The following is a 17,713-nucleotide window of genomic DNA, read 5'->3' on the forward strand; positions in this document are numbered from 1 at the left end:
CAGAGAAAAGGCACCGCGGTCCATTTACATACAACAGCAAATGCCACTTAATTCTCATTAAACTGAGCATGATTCCCACCACCTGCCCTTCTCGCTCCCACCTCCCAGGCCCCACAGGGACAGTGCTGGAGCAGCTGATGGAAACACTACGCTGTGGCAAATCTACACATTTTCATCTTGAGTCTGAAACTTTGTTGGAAAAAGGGAAAAGAGCTGATGACAGTAAAATCTGTGAAATTATGGTTAAACAGGCTGAAGTGGATCTTAAAGGCAAAAGGTCAATGTGAGTGACTTTTTTAACATTTTCTTTCAAACAGTGTTCATGTGGGTTTCAGGGAAGGGTAAGGCTATTCCAAAACTTGAAAATGCTGTTTGTAAGATGTGCCATCAAGTACAGTATCTGCAATACTGAAGAACTCCATCAGACCACAGAACACACAACCAATAAAGCAGTAACATTTGTAATGAGACTGAGGATTCTGCTGCTTGGGAAAAAAAAAAAAAAAAACCAAAGAAAAAAAAAAGAGAAGGAAGATATTTCCCAAGAAATTCTCTTTTTTTTTCTTAATGCAATATCCCATTTTATGATTCTTGACTTTTCAGTTTATTTACTTCTTTGTGTTTTTAGGCAGAAATCAATTACATCTATTTTTTTATACAAACATCACCTCTTAAAATAAAAAGGAAGTTTCAGTGAGAACACAGCTATGGCAGCATCAGTCAGAGGATGGAGTAACGAAGCTGATGTAAATACTTCAGACCAAGACTCAAACTTCCCCCCAACTCTGAAGTGTTCAGTTTCCTGGGAGTCAGTGTGGGCAATTTGGCAGGCATGCTCATGAATATATTAACTGACAAGAACCATCCTCCCCCTCCAGTTAATATATATCAGGAGGAAAACATGTAGAGAGGCTCAAATAGCTAAATATCTCAGGCTAAAAATATCAAGAACTCCCTCAGCTGGAAGTTGTTAGCAAGAGCTCTGATAAAAATAAGGAACCAGGACAGCATAAATTCTTTCCTTTCCCTGCAGAAAATAAACTACATTTGGGAGGAAAGTATTCAAAACATAATAAAAGAGGTGACTCACCCCTTTCAACATGCAGCACACAGTGCATGGAAAGGAGAGGAGGGGGAACAGGGATGCAAAGCCAGTGCAGGAGTCCTGCTGGGAGAGCAGCAATTCCCGGCTCCAGCTCACCCCTGGAAGGACCAACAGCTCTGCCTCACACACTCCCTGCCCTGAGGGACCCCGAAGGGCTCCAGAGACCCCAGACAGTAAATGACCACCCTGAGTGAACGGCTGCTCCTGGACCCTTCTCCTGAGGTTGGTGGGATGCTCCTCCAGAAAGCTCCCAGCACTACAGCAGGAACTGCAAGGCTATGGGCATTTTAAATTCACCTCTTAGCCAACAATATTTCCAGACATAGGCTGCATTCTTTATTTCTTACATATTTCTCAAACTTACCTTGATACAGTCCAATGAGAAACCCCAGAACCAGCAGAGCCAGCTTGGCTTTGGTTTGCAAGCAGACACATGCACATCCCCAGTTTTTTCATTTTTGGGCAAGCAGGGTATCAAAAAGCAAGCCCAAACCACCTACATTTAACAAACAGCCTTCCACACTGAGAAGAAAAAGGAGCTGAGCAGGATGGGCTTGTCTCAGCCAGAGGAAACACAGCAAACATGGTGTCTTAGGACTACTAGAACAGAAAGTAATTTACAACAGCATTCCATTCCTTCATTCTGGATGGAGCATCCCACATAAAGAGAAATTATCTGGCTAAAGCACATCACAAGTGCTCATCTCACCGTTTCATAATCTCATAATTGACATCTGTACATCACACTGGGTCACATGCCAGAGACACTCAAAAGGGAGTGGACCTTTGGACCTTTCAGAGTCATCTCCAGCGCCTCCTTCCCTGCAGTATCCCACGGCAGGCAAAGGATGCTTCTGCACACCAGCATCTCCATTTCTTGTAGAAATAAAAACTCAGGAAAGGAAGAGAACACTGTACGTGAACAGCACTTGAATGCCCAAGAGATTGATGAAATTTACTTAATTTTACAAACGGAGTGATGTAAGTAAAGAAATATAATTCTGCCACTAGGAAATACTCAGATCCCAGCCACCTCAGAAAGAAATATTCCTGAATTCTAGAATACAAATGCAGAACAGTAGGAGCAGGAGGGAAAATTATTGTTTACCAAACCTGAATCTTTGAACATTAAGGGAAAAAAACCTTGACTCTGATGTAAGGACACCTCAACATCTTCACAGAGGATTGTCACAGCATAACTCATGGATTGTATCACATCCCTGAAAGAACTTTTTCTAACAGTTTGTTACAGTAATTTTTCCATTTTACATATTGGATGAAGACACAGAGAGGTTCTGGGAAGCTTCTTGTGCTGAATGGTGGGTTGAGGGAAGAGATAGGAAGGTTTGTCCCAGCAGCACACCTGAGTAGCCAGGCACATTGTGTATTAGCTTAGAATGTTTATCTGGTACCATTGCAGCCCTAGGGCTGCGGGGCAAAGAGGGTTCAAACACACTTTGATCCTTGAGATGGCTTCTGTATTGTTTCAAACACTGCAACACCTGTCCTGTGCTCTTCAAATGCTCACGTTCAGCTAAAATATCTGCCAGCATAACTGGCTTCAGAGCACCAGTTTTCCACCCATCTGAGATCCCTCCATGACTCCAGAATAGAGTCCTTCATCCTGGTTTTCATGCTGCTTTCAGAGTTCCCCCAAGCCCTGGAATCAGAGTGTGAGGTTCTGTCATACACCTAGGCAGAATCAATAGAGCTGAAGGGAAAAAAACCCCACAAACTACAAAGTGGGCAAACAAGACAGAATAAACTTTTGAAGCACAAAAGCTTCTTCAGGTCACTTGGCCTGTCAAAAGGTAAGAAAAAACTCTTTTCTCTTTTGGATAAATTTGTGTGTCTGTTGCTGGGGGTGCTGTCCAGAGAGAAATGGATGGAAGTTTGATGGGAGAATTAAAAGCTCGTTGTACCAGATTAGCACTGGGGGAGTAGTGAATTCCCAGGCAGAAAAACAGTTACACATATGGACTGCTCTTGCTGTTTCCAGAGGCTTTCATTCACACTGCTATACAAAAATACTTTGCTTTAAGAAGCTGGGCTGTTGGCTAGTCCTTTTGTTGGTTCTGAAGAGAAGTAAATACAGGTGTTGAATATTGATCCTAAAGACAAGTAAATACAGGTGTTGAACATAAAAACAGCCTTGGTGAGGTAACTACAGTCATTACACAACCAACAGGTAGGACACAGTAAATTTTCTTTCCCTATCAGGCAAGGCTGCCATTGAAAAAGCTCAAAAGTGGACCGAGAGTGCAGTTACTCTATTAACTCTGAAAATGCCCCTTTTAATTTTATTCCATATTTGAATCAAAACTGTTTATTTTGTCTTTTTTTCCCCACCAATCTGCTTCTGCCATTCAACACACACAAGTGATGCCCATTTGCCTGTTCTAAAGACAAAGATATCAATCCTTGATCCATAAATATTATTGTATAAATTCATACATACACCTATAAACACACACAAACACAGGCAACACAATGACAAAAACTGGTGCTGGGAGAATGCAATGGTCATCTCTCTTTCAGCTATGTTAACTCTTTAAATATGGCCCTGGACTGGGAAATGAGAAACACAAGAAAGTTATGAGCTTGTTATAAACTGCCTCACAGAGCTGGACTGAAGTTTAGCTGAAATCCACAACTGAATCACAAAGGCAGGAAGAACATGAAAACATTTCCATTTTCAGGCTGCAGAATACACAGCAACTACTTTGCCAAACTGCACTGCTGGTCCCTTTAATCTCATTTCTTGGTTCCTTTCACAACACCCTCGGAATGCCTCAGAATAAGGTGTCAGGAAGCCCGAGGCACATCTGACAGGCCATGGGTTAGGTTTCCCTACACTTCCCTCAATTAGTTTTTCACTTGTGCCCTGAATTACTGAGGATTTCCAATGTTTGTGCTGAGCATTAAGTGCCTGTGTTCACTTCAGCCCACAACCATTTGCAGAAGGCAAAGCTCTGTAAAAACACACCACACCAGAGAGCCCCTCTAATTATGCCTTGCCCATTGAATGTGTACACTGTGCAAAGAGAAGTTAAACAGAAACTAATACCAAAATGCTTCCACAAGCTCTGTGTTTCCCTGTGGCTGCAGCTGATCCTCCCCAGTGCTGCTCTACCAGGGAGCCCCTTAGGCACGGCCTGCTCTCTGAAATGTGCAACAGGTACTCCCACAAGCTGCTGCAGGCGTGACCCTGCATTTTCAAATTCATTTATTTGGCTCACAGTCCAAGTACTGAAACCACAGAGTCCTTTCTTGACTTTTTGAAGTATTTTGTAAGAGCTTTACTAGACAGTGATATGAGTGAAAAACTGCTCAATCCACTTGCATTGTTTTACAGGAAAAATGCTTCTGGTTTTATGTCCAGAAAAGCATCTCTCTATTATTTGGGGATTTTTTCCCCAAATGAGTAATCACACCCAGAATTGGACACTGGGCAACTTCTATCTTTCTCTGTTTTTTCCCCTAGTTTGGATTTATTTACTATATATGTATAGCTCTGTTTGGGGAATATGGGTAACATTTTATAACAACTTTTTTTTTAATTACTGGATTTAATAGGAATACATCTGCATCCAATACTCCAGTATGCTTCTGTTTCTAATAATCTTTTTAGGATAATCTGTGAAATTATTCAAAATAGGTTTTTTTATTCACTTTTTCTATGTTCCCCAACTACGGTCAGACAAATAATTTAGGTCTTGCATCTTTGAAGCATAAGATAGTTTTATTTGGAGTCAGCAGTTGTTTGTTCATTTGGGTTTTGCTATATTGTAATAGCTCATATTAATTCCAAAAATATTTTGAAGTCTATATATAAATAAGTTTGTGGATGCCCATGTCTACACATAATGGTCTTGTAAAAGTAAACATCTTTCCTTCATAAAGAATTAGATGTACATTTAGCAAAATTAGAAGTGACACGGGATTTGAGGAGCTGCCTCAGAAGTCAGGAACACCAAGGTGTTTTACCTTTCAGATCTGCTTGCCAAGCCCAAGACCATCACCAGAGGCCCATTTTCAAACTTCCAACACTGCTCTTCATCTCCTGAGCAGATCTCCTTTATCTTTTCCAGCTTTGTATTTTTGTTAACCAACTGTCCTGTACTCCAACCCAAAAAATCAACTTACATTTGCATTATTTTACAATGTGCATGCACATTGGAAATTATTTTACAATGTGCATACTCACAGGAAAACCAAATTCCTCAGGCTGCAATAGATGCCTTTTAGTTTTTTAAACATCACCTTCATGTACATGTATCCTCTCCAAATTCACATTTCAAGGAATGTTAAACAATAAACAATTAAAGGAGCCAAACAGTTCAAGAGACACACTATAAGAGCCATAATTTTCACTTCCAGGGCAAATTCAGATTTGGCAAGGGAGTTTCATTATTCCTGATAGGCCTGATGAAATATCAGTAACTCACCCCCACTCCAAACACTCAAAAAGCACCTGCACCTCCCCACCAGCACCTCCACCCAAAGACTGACCCAAACAGGAGCCATCCAAGGCTGGCCCTCACTCTGTGAGAATTAGCTGGGAGAAGAACACAAATGACATATCTGGCATGGAGACATCAGGAGAGGCTTGGGGTTCTCAAATCCCGCTGCTGCTGCTCCAGGGATCTGATAAAGCCCCACAACTTCTGAGGAGCATCATGTGGCAGCCTCACCTCGATGCTCACAAATCTCCCCACAGTTATGGCAGTCACACACCCTGTCAGCCACATGAGCCACTCTGTCCCACTGCTGTCAAGAACAACACAGTTATTAAGGAATTAATAACACTCCATTATCTTACTCAGAAAGCACAATCCCTCCCAAGGAAAAGAACACAGGCTACTACAGTTTGCCACTGATGTTGCTGGAATTTTTTCCTAACCTCTAAAACAGGTTTTCGAGAGTAAAACCCAACACTTTCTTATAAGCATTAGGCTGTTTATCATAGAAAACATAGACAGTATTTTACTTTCTTCTACTATCTGTAAAAATGCTTAACTCAAGCAATGGAACATTCTTACTAACGTTCCAAACTCATTATATGCACCTGCTAGTAACAAGACATTATCAATAGCAATATAAAAATCAAATTGCGTGCACTGGAATTTACATATACTGGTAACTCCTTAGTACTGATTACTTATTGTTTCTGTATTTTCAAAACACTGGATTCTTCCTATGAATATTACAGGGTTGTAGTTTGGTTTGAAGGTGAAATCTCTCCCAAGATTCCAAGGCATTGGAAATAAAAATGGAAGTAATGTAAGGTACAGGACATCATGTAATCAGTAATTTCCTAAATTTCTAATCAGTAATTTCCTAAATTTCTTTCACAGACAGTATTTTATTTAGGAATAGGACAAAGGAAGAAAAGAAACAGTGAAGCCTAAGTAGGAAATTAGGAATTCATTGGCAATGTATGCCTGATAAATCCCTTTAAGAGTTTGGGGTTAACATCAAGGGTTGTACTTCAACCAGACCCACACAAACTCCAGAAAACACCAAGCCATAAGCCTAAAGGCAGATTTAAAACCGAGCAAGGGTGGGATAAAGCAGCCCATTAGTTTAATGCATGGAGGAGCTAAACAACCCTCACTATCCACAACCACAGCTGAAAAACTATACTTGCCATCAGAAATGTGATTTCTGAAATCTGGATTTCCTCAAATTGTAATTTTCAATTGATATTTGCACAGGAAAGAAGGTGGGGCAAAAAAAGTGTGGTGTCACAGTGTTCTTCCACAGGTGGCTCCAGCTTAAAAATAAACCCTCAAAAACGCTGTTACTCTTGCCTGAATAATGATTGAGAGAACTTGGAAAGCCTAGAGAAAAAAAAATGGGCAAAACAAATGATTTCAATTTAAACTGTTGTTCTTTTATCACAAACTAGGCTGGCTTTCCTTGAGAGGAGATGTGTATGTCAAAGCTGTGTGCAGCTGGGGCTTGGAGGAGCCAAAGGCTTCTCCACAAGAGGCTCAGGTCATTCTGGGCACAGGGAAAGGAGCGCCAAGGGGAGAGGAAAGGAAGGGCTTTAGGGATAGAAACACCTTCAAAACAGAAAGGCAAGAGGCCAGCGTTATCTGTCAAAAAAAAGAAATGTCAGCTCAGCTTGGTTCACCTGGGAGAGTGGGCAGTGGGCGAGGAGGAACAGGTGGAAAAGTTAAAATACTGACTTTTGACTCTTAGCCTGTCACATGACACCTGCACCACCAAACATCGTCATGAAATTAAAAATCAGGGTACAATCGCATAAAATAAATTATGGAAGAGTCACTAACAGCATGTTTCTACAGAAGAGGGAATGTTTCAGCAAAGCTCTTCCTACCCTAAGCCAACTCCACTAAAAGACTTTCATTAATGAGTGCTATGTAGAAATACAGAAGTGTACATGACAAATCAGGAAAAATTACAAGCCCTTCTGGGGACAGGAAAAGAATAAGGAAAGTTAATAACAGAAAATTCAATACAGGCAAATGTGGAGTACCATGCTCAGGACTAAGAAATCAAATACACAAATATGAAACCGGGAATAATTGGCAAGGCATCTATGTTGCAAAAAGAACCTGGAGGGCGTGTGACTGCAAAAACGGATTATTTAAAAAACAAAATAAAACAAACCCCCCATACAAACAAACAACTCCCCCAACAATAAACATGCAAGTGTTCCAGGGAGTATTAGCAACATTGTTTTATCTATATTATGTCAAATGAAAGGTAATTATTTCATTCTGCTCTGGAGACACTACTAACAATATGGAGAAAAAACAAGCAGTCCAGAGGCAAGAACCACAGAAGGTGTGAAAGGGAAAAAAATAACCCACCACAAAAATGTTCAGCTTATTTTTATATCTGATGGAAAGAGAAAAGCTAGGACTCTATGGTCCTGACTACTGCCATATTTCAGTTTCTTAGAAAGGGACATTTTATGTTCTCACCTTCTCCCTTCCTGGAACTCCAAGTGAGAAATACCTCAAAGACTAGAGAAGCATGGACAGAGGTCATCAAGATTTCTGGATTAACACATTTGTTGATATCTGAGGATGATTCTCTCCCAGGAGCTGAAACAACACCTGCCCACTGCCTGAACAACCGGGTGTTGGGGTCAGTGGCTCCACAGCACAGAAAGCCCCTCAGCGGTGACTCAGCCTGGACCAGCACCACTCCCTGGAATGTTTGTGCACCAAAGAAAGCAGCAAACAAGTGGTCCTAACCCCAAGCACCCCAGCTGGAAGGCTCTGGAGACGCAGCTCCTGAACCCTGGTGGAGAAAAAAAGTCATCTGGTTTTGCCCAAAGGAGCCTTAGCAGAACATTCTTAAAAATAAGGTGTTTTGAGCCGTTTCTTATTACCTGCAGAGCACCCCACGAGGCTGTGCAGGGCAGTGACCCTTCCATGAAATGGCTCTGCTCAGCCACCCCAAACCACAGAGCCATGAATTTGAGAGTCTCTCCCCAAGCACAGCAGCCTGGAGGGGCCCTGCTGCAGGTGAGTGTGCAACTCTCCAGCCTGGATCATTTCAAGTGCATTTCCCAGATTGACGTGTATCCACAAGCCAGACAGCAGTTTCACAAAAATACTACATTTATACAAGTTCCTTTGGCATCTTATCCTGTGGCAAGAGAGATAGTGGAAGCTGTCTATATGCATTTCTGGTTTATGTGATACTCCAAGAAAGAAAACGAAAATAAAATTCAGGGCTACATAGCTCAAACTGGGGACCCAATAACCAATAAACATTTTTGTCTTTTGCTTTTCTGCATCTTAGTGCCACTTCCAAACTGGCTGTCGGTCAGGAGTGGCTTGATGTCTATTTTTAGAGGTGAAGCTCAGACACTGTGGAGCTGGGCACCAAAGAAACAACACAATCTTCCTGTAGGAACAGCCGTATTATGAAACAGCAAGGCAGCCATAAGGCACAAACCGCAAGACAGCAAAATAGCAAATTATCAAATAGCTGCTCATTACCAAAACAATGCTCTTCCCTGCACAACAAAAACCCCAGAGCTTTCTTTTTTCGGGGTGGGGAAATCAGTGAACATGCAAATGAGGGCAAAGTGAGAAATATGCTCTGTGTATATCTGCATTTTCCAAGTTAAGAGAACATTTTTGGGAATGCAAGTACAGCGCCCAGGCACTGCAGAGACACACTGTTCCAGCTGCTTCTGATGGCAAATCCTACCCTTCCCTCCCGGGGCTCTGACATCCCTGAGACACAGCTCCAGGACTGCCTCACACCCCTGGGTCTGCTGCCACCTCATAGGTGTGGGTTGGTTTTACCTTGGAGACAACAAATCCTTCCCGGCAGCAAAGGAATGGTCATTTCCCAGCACCTGGAGGGACAGAATGTTCCTCCCACTTCCTGACCTGCCTCCCCGCTGTCCTGGCTCTGCTCCCTCTCTCGCCAGGTCTGTGTCCCTGGTCCAGATGCCGCAGCCTCCTCGCAGACCCCAGACCCCCAGCCCCAGGGCCGGTTCTCTTAGGGAGCAATTCCCTGTCTCCCCTCTCCAGACTGACCATTTCCATCCCGTGTCCTCTATGCTCGCCGTCACCCCTGTGTCCTGGCACCTCACAGCTGCAGGCTCCAGCTGCTCACATCTCCACTTTCCTTCCCACCCAGCCCCAATTTTCCTCCCCTCTGATCCCAGGATCTGCTGCCTCCCAGCGAAGATGAAATATTCAGCGATTACAGTCAGTAAGCCCTAAGCATATGCAAATGGATCTTTTTGAAAAGGCTTGTATCCTGGCTAAATTCAGATGCTTTGTCATGCAAATGGGAGAAAGACACATCTCTGGAATCAAATCCCTCATCCTTTTCTTTTTCAACCAGATTTCAAGTGTTATGAAGGAGAGCGGGTATGATTGGTCTTCCACCATAAAAGTTGAGAAAACTTTCAAAACATTGGAAAACACCTATCGTCTTTGCCCAATTTTCAAAATGGGCCACATCTGAACTGAACTTTTACACACAAAAAAAAGTTACATGAACCGGCACAAGGCTTAAATATTGCACTGTAACTTTTCCAGCCCAACGGTGGAAGTTTGGCAAAGTTACTGAAATCTTGGCTGCTTTAACACTTGTGACAGTATCATATGTAATTTAAGCAGAATTAATTTCTTCTGTTTAATTTGAACGGCAGCACACACATTACCTGAAACATTTTCATGTGCTCCCAAGACACCTGTGCAGGGTAAATGAGCACCTGAAGCACATGGCCAATAATAAATAATGATAAACAACTACTATTTCCAGAGCCCTCTCTTCTGCACACTTTATTAAAATGTATATTCTTGTAAAATGCCTGATGTTCACAGACTCCCTGAGCAGCACAACTGCAACTTTTACAAGTCAGACATGATGGATACATGTCAAACCTAAACTTGACAAAACAGGCAGGATTAAACTACCAGATTTGTCTTCAGAAGTGGGGGGCAGAGAATTAATGCATCTTTTACCACCAAAATCTTAAGAAACTAGCTGGCCACTTCCCAGGGATGAGTAGCAAATTCAACACTGAAGCCGCCAGTTAATTTTTATCTGAATCTTATTTTTGCGTAGCTTACAAACACTGCAAGTTGAAAAGCTGACTTAACTATGTAAACTTGGGCAATGCAGTCTTTTCAAATCTGAGGGGGGAAAAAGCCCATAAAACACATGAAAGAAGACACCCAAAGAACTCCTCTCATACAAAGGAACTGTACATACCAACAGCCAGCCTCTCAAAACAGACCTGAAGAGAAGCAGTATTTTGATAAGGCATCATTTCATAAGAAATTAAGTCACGGTCTCTAGTCATGCAGTTAGTTTTTAACCAAAATCTGGGTGTCTGCCAAGCCCCAAGAAGGTTTGGGGCTTCTTGGGAAGAGGACTAGTTTGGAAGATCACTGGAACATGAAGAAAACTGAACTCAAAACATATATTCCCACCAGAATTTACTTTTCCTTATATGTTTGTTAGAACTGCATTTCTACATATCCATAAACAGAGAGATACATTTGCAAATGGAACTTGCGTGGTCTGATCCCTTTTTTTCCTCAAAGATTAAAAGTTTAGAGAGTTTCACCATTCAGTGAAGTGTTGTCAGGTCCGAGCTCCTAATCTGAAACAGTCCTATTTCAAGGAACAAGGGGAGGAAAAAAGGAAAAGGACTGTTCACAGTTGCTGTGAAGAGGTAACAATAGAGGATGTGCGGATACTTTTTTTGTCTTTTTCCCTCTGACGGCGCAGTGGGGTCTGAGGTGGTGCCGGCACAGCGGTGTGGTGAAGAGCTGTTGTTTAACACAATTTTTCCATCCTTGAGCACCCGGGATGGACACAGCCCGAAATCAAGGCAGAGCTGTTCCAGAGCGAGGGGAAGGGGCACAAAGACTCTCGTGGTTTTTGTCTCCTCACCTTCCCCTCGCCTCACGGGTATCGTGTGCCCTCACCTTCAGCGTTTCACCCAGCTGTGCTGGGCTGTGCTGCACCTCTGTGGCACAAAATCGGGCGTTGCTGCCCCCAGATTTACCCACCCACACCTCCCATGCGCTGTGAAGCCGAATAATGCAGGCGGTTTACCCCAGAGGTCAGGCAGAAGGGACAAAGAGAGGGACCATAAAACAAATGCCATCTTGGAACTGAACATTTGCCAAGGGCCATTACAAATGGCTGGCAAAACTTTGTTCGTTTTCATAGTAATTACATAACCTCAAAGGACACAAACACCGGGTGCAGCACGCAGCAAGACACCGTGCTACAGGGCACACTTGGCACAGGGCTGTTCTGTGAAACACATCACAACAAACGCCACAAACAGCAGCTGAACAACACACCTCTTTTCCACACTTGGTAAATAAGCTTTTCACACCCTGGTCCTCTCACTGGCACGCATCCTCGCGGGGAACACACACGGTCCACATAATCAGCCCATTAAAAACTGTGGGAGTGTGATTTTTAAAAATTTTATTTCCTCAATTATTACAAGTGTATTTTGGAGATTGGTTACTGGCTACATATTTTAGGCACTTAAAATCTTGAGGAGACACGCCAGTGTTCAGCTGAATTTTCTGTTCTAAAAACTTTGATATTAAACATAATTATAATTCCACTTTTCTTGATTAAGTAAGTACTTATTGTATCAGTCAAACATATGTATTTTCCTCTGTGGTTTCCAAATTAACACAATCTCATGCAGAAGTCAGAGCTGTATTTTTGTAGAGATATTTAATTGGACAGCCACTTATTTTTGAGCAGAACAAAAACTCATGCATTACCTTGGGACAAGCATTTCATGGCTGTAAAGCAATGTAAGAGGGGAAAATTTGCAATCACAGTTTTTTGGAAGTCAGAAAGAAAGCATATGAAAATGGCAAGGATGTGATCTCATCTGAAAGAAGAAATTTTAACAGATGAAATACCAAAAAAATCTGGAATGTAGACTACACATAATGATATTCCACATCATAAAACAAGTCTCAAAGCTTTTATATATATATATATATATATATATATATTTTTCCCCCACTGGAGGAAGGAGAAAGACGATGTTTCTAACTCCAAGCTGAGTTAATTTGCAAGGAGATGCAACCATGAAGTTTCTGACCTGTCAGGTCCACGATCTAAAATCAAACCATTTCAGTGTTTTGCACAAAATAATCTACACGTGAGGAGCCCACATTTCCAGCTGTTAGCTCGAAGTGGGAGACAACGCGTATTTAAATCGAACAGCACCATCTAGCAGGTCCTCACAACTTTACTTAGGAGGGCAGTTGCCTTACTTGACAATAAGTCAGTTTGGCAGGCTTGCCCTGAAAATTATTAAGCGTTTTCAGAGCAAACAAAAAAATATTATGTGCTTTACAGCACCAAGAACCCCGAAGAAAAATGAGCTACAAGGAAAAGAGTACGACTGAGAACTGTTTAAAGTTTCAGCCCCACGACCGGAGCGCTTGTGCGTGTGGCTTGCACTGGGTAGCTTTGGCAAAGCAGAATTAAAACAACATGATCTTCATCTGATCCGATGCACAGCAGCCCTATGGATCTGTTTTCAGTCCCACTGTGAGTTCCCACTGTGCCCTTCAGTGATTTACCGAGTGTATTGACAAACACCAGCAGCCATGCAGCAAGAGGAAATGGTTTAATTCCCTAATTTTGCTAAGACAAAATAAACAGTGCTTCCACGAGCCGGCCAAGCAATTATTTTTAAAATTATCCCTGCGCTGGAACTAAGAAGTGCCACTAGTTGATCAGATTTCAGAGCCCAAGTTGTGCCTCCCGCTCCATCTCAGCAATTAACGCTTCCCGGCAGGGCTGCCTCTGTCTCCCTCCGCTTTCCCGTGGCAAAGTTAGGTGAGAAATTGTCAAACGCCTTAAATTCCCCTTCTCCTGTCGAAACAGAGATGCCTGGCCTGCTGCTGTTGCAGGAAGCGTGCATGCCAGCCTCTGGAATTAGGCAGTCTTGAAAAAAAAAACAGAAAAAAAAAACCCAAAAAACAAACAAACAAAAAAAACCAAAAAAAAAACCCAACCAAAATAACACAACCAAACAAAACCAAAAATAAAAAACGCACAAAAAGAACTAACCCAACATTAACCAAAAAAATAACAAAGAAAAAGAAAAGCAAAGAAACAAAACCATCAAAACCAAAATTCCTAAACTCACACATACGGGGAGGGAAAAAAAAAATAAAATAAAAAGAAAAACACCCAACAAACAAACAAACAAACAAACAAAAAAGAGAAACTTTTAGGTGAAGGTTCAAGACAAGCTGCCTGGAGGGAAACTCCTCGGCCGTGCCCGGAGCGCAGATCCCGGGTGCTGAACCCGCTCGGGAGCGATGCGATTTTCGGAACGGAGAGAGAGGTGCAAACCCGGTCTCGGGCAGGCGCTCTCCGCCTCCGGACCCCCTGAGCAGCCTCACCCCGACCTGCCCACCTCCGGTACACTTCGTCCCCCTCCTCCTCTTCCTCCTCCTCCTCCTCCTCGCACGGGCTTTTCCTCCCCCTCCACCCGCACCGTGCCAAACCGGCCTCGGTCACGCCAAGTCGCGGCCGCCACAGGACAACTTGAGGAGACGCCGTCCATTCCCCCAAAAACTGCGTTTTCCTCCCGCTTCTCCCGGCGCTGCCCGTGCCGGGGGCACCGCCAGCCCTCCCCGTCGGGCAGCGGGCAGGAGAGCGCCGGAGCGCGGCTCGCCCGGGCGCGTTATGCGCAATTAGGAATAATAAAAAAAAAAAAAACATAAAACCCCAGCATGAGTTCGGGCAGGCAGCGGGAGCCGGGGGGCGCGGTGCCCGCTCCCCTTTGTGCGGCGGGGCGGGCGGGGAGCCCCCCGAGAGCGAACAATGGGGGGCCGCGGCAAAAGTTGCGAGGCGCCCACTTGGGACGCGGCCCCGGCCCCCTGCCCGCGCTCTTTGTTACCGGAGGGGTCCCGGCACCTTGCGGGGCCGGGCTGCGGGGCGGGCACGGCTGGCTCTGAGGGGGGACACACCGCCGCGACCCCGTCCGAGCTCGGACACCGCGTCCCGGCGCGGGGACCCGCGGAGCGCGGCCGTTCCCCCCCCCACCCCCCTTCCGCTGCCCCCTTCGCCCTCACAAACTTTGTGAGGGGGCCGCGCGCGCGGGGCCGGCGGGCGTGTGGGGCGGGCCGGGCCGGGGTGCGGGGAGCGAGCACTCACTTCTCGCGGGCCTGGCTGTCGGACGGGACGCTGCTGTTGCTCTTGCCTTTGCCGTACATGCCTGCGGAGAAGCTCCCGACTGTCACGCACCTGTCAACCCATCACCGCCTCCCCGGGACCGGCCCCGTCGCCACGGTGACGGGCGCCACACGCGCCCGCCATTGGCCGGGCCCGCCCCCCGCGCGGTGATGGACGGGGCGCGCATCCGGCCGGGCGCGGCCCCGCCCCCCCCCCGCGCGAGGGGGAATTAGAAACGGTTCGAGAAGGATTTTAAACAAGCGGCTGTTCCCGGCGCCCGCCGCGCCCCCCGCCGCCGCGCCGCCGAGCGGGGAGCGCGCCGGAGACACGCAAACTGCGGAGCGGATTACCGGCTGCCACGGAACGGGCAGCGCCCGAGCGGCCGCTCCGTGTCCCCAGCCCGACCCCCCCCCGGCACCCGCAGCGAGCCCCCCGCCCCAAAAACACCCCCAAAAGCATCCTCGAGGGTCTCTCCGCACCCCTCACCCCCAGGGGAAGGGACACCCCTGCGAGAGCCGGGACTGGGCTGGAGGTGGGGAGGAAACATTTTCTGAAGCGAAGCAGCGTGTCTTAGAGTAGCTTAAAAAATAATCAAAAAAATAAAAATTAAGAAGAGAAAAAAAAATAAAAACCACCCACGGTCTGAAGAAAATTCAAGGAAATGCTTTGATTTTTTTTTTTTTTTAAAGTTACATGGCAATAATTGCGTGCTCCGCAGAGACGGCAGAGAGAGAGAGAGAGAGCAGCCACTGGGGCCATTTGTTACTTGATTTCTCTTTTTCTTAAGTACCCGAAGCTCTGGAATTTTTCCGCTCTTCCTGCTCAACCACAGTCCCAAATTTTGCAGATATTGGTGGCCTGCTTGTGTTTAAACTGGGGCTAACCTTGCAAACCCACTCCCGTGTGTGACCTGTGGGAAGGGGGCTTTTACTATTTTAGTATTTCGATGTTTTAAGTGAGCAATGCCAATCTTTTTTTTTTTTTTTTATGTGTATGTTTGTGTGTCAAATGCACCCAACATCTTTCTCCCCGCCGTGTCAGGAACAACCAGGACCACGGAAAAAAAAAACAAAAAAAAAAACCCCAAAAAACAAAAACCCGACCAAAATTCGAAAGCAAGGAAGTTGTGCCAGAGTGTAGACCACCAGCATCTGTTTATCATTGTTGGAGCTGTAAAGGGGGGAAAGAAACATCCTCTGGATCCTGAGCTGCCGGAGCGAAGAGGGAATGGTTGGCGAGGTGAAGCTGGGGAGGGGGGGATTAGGAGAGTATTAATGAGCGGCTGGAACAAATTAGCGAGGGAGCAGCAGAGACAACAGGAGAGGAGCGCGAGGGGATGGAGAACCCGAGGTGCCCGGCGTGGGATGTGTGTGCTCTAGGAACCCACCCCAACAATTCATCGGATTGAAACACGCGGCAACAAAAGCCATTTTGTGCCAAAGTTGGTTGCCTTGGGCTTTCACCCCTTTACATGGTTTTTAAAAAATGTTTTTATGAACGGCGTGAGAGCGTGGGTTGGAGTGGGTGTAGGGAAAAGAAGTAAATTAGGCTGACATCATTCACCCTTGGTTGGGACCGAGGAGGCTCCTGCTCCCGAGTTACACCCAGGAAACCAGAGGAAGCAGGTTATGGTGTGAGGAGAAAGTGGGAAAGGAGAAAAAGAGGGAGGAAGGAGCGACTGGAAGGGAAGGAGAAGCCGGCAGAGGAAACGAAGGATGCGAAGAAGAAAAAGCAAAGTAAAAGCACAATGCACGGTGAATTTGGGGGAGAAAGAGCAGAGAGAGAGCCTGAGAAGTTGCTGCAGGGCGAACCTAAGGGAGGTGTTTTGCCCGCATTGGGACAGAGGAATTGTCACAAGTGTTGTGCCCAGAGCTGAGGTGGCACTCGGGGTGGCAGGACAGGGCACAGAGAGAGCCAAAGAGAGAGGGAAGCGGGGCAGGGAACAAAGGAGGACTCGGGCTGATTTGAAAGAACGCTGCTGAGGAAAGGCAAGGAGTGAGCATGGACGTCCTTGGTCAGGCCACAGGGGTGGCTGGAGCTTGGGTTCAGACCATCCAGAGCAGAGCTCTGATCCCGGTGTTTGCTGGCCCGTGGGAAGGGCGGGATGGCCCATCGCGAGGGATGAGTAACTCCCCTCCAAGGCTCCCCTCTGCCGTGGGATCCGCGGGGCTTTCACACCAAACTGATAACGATGGATGGCGAAACCCTTCCCGGGCCACACAATCCTCCGAGGCTTTGTTTGCCTCCATGACTTTGCTTGATTTGTTTGTGGTTTAAAGGTGGGGGATATTTTGCGTCCGTGTTGTGTCAGCCCTGTGAGGGGAGAATTTTTCCTTCTGGAAAAGGACAATGTTGAGGTGTTTCCTAAAAATGTGATGGCAAGCCAGCTGTCGTGCCCTTTGGAGACGCACCCCAGGATGGGACTTCCGCAGAATGCTTTGTTCCTGTTTTCCCTGTGGTTTATTTGCGTCCCTGTGGTTTATTTTGGCCTGATGGCAAAACAAAGATCAAATTGTGCAGATCAAATTGTGAACTTCGGCAAGGGCCCTGCGACACGAGCAGGACGAGCGAAAACCGCGAAGGCCAAACGTTTCAAATGCTCAAAATTCTCTTCACAGGTCTGCCTCCCAAGCTACCATTAGCATTCACGTGATGGCTTTGTAATTTCGCCCGGAGATCCGTCAGCGGGGAGCGCAGGAACGGCGCTAACCCGCGTTTTGGGAGCAGGTTTTGGGAAGCAGAGCTGGGACCCTGAACCCGCAGGAGGAGGAGGAACCATCAGCACCACAAATCCCCAACACCAGAGTGGGGACAGAACCACAAAACTCAGCTTGGCGGGCAGGGAAATAACCACGGAAACCCACCCGGGTTCCGTGCGCCTGGAATTCTCCCTTGGGGCACATTATTTTTGCTGGG

General features: G+C 45.7%; 1 protein-coding gene across 4 annotated transcripts in view; it reads right to left on the bottom strand.

Moving 5' to 3' along the window:
- Positions 1-14,889, bottom strand: part of SSBP2 (single stranded DNA binding protein 2) — a 127,968-nt gene extending 113,079 nt beyond the window's left edge. For all 4 annotated transcript variants that reach the window (XM_054287624.1, XM_054287623.1, XM_054287622.1 and 1 more), the window contains exon 1: positions 14,780-14,889. In XM_054287624.1, coding sequence (XP_054143599.1) covers positions 14,780-14,838 — 59 coding nt within the window. In that variant the 5' untranslated portion in view covers positions 14,839-14,889. The remainder of the gene's footprint in view (positions 1-14,779) is intronic.
- Positions 14,890-17,713: the final 2,824 nt, after the last annotated feature.

Source organism: Melozone crissalis, unplaced genomic scaffold, assembly GCF_028551555.1.
Source record: "Melozone crissalis strain CALT ecotype California unplaced genomic scaffold, PUWL_Pcris_2 ptg000060l_1, whole genome shotgun sequence".
Classification (NCBI taxonomy): domain Eukaryota; kingdom Metazoa; phylum Chordata; class Aves; order Passeriformes; family Passerellidae; genus Melozone; species Melozone crissalis.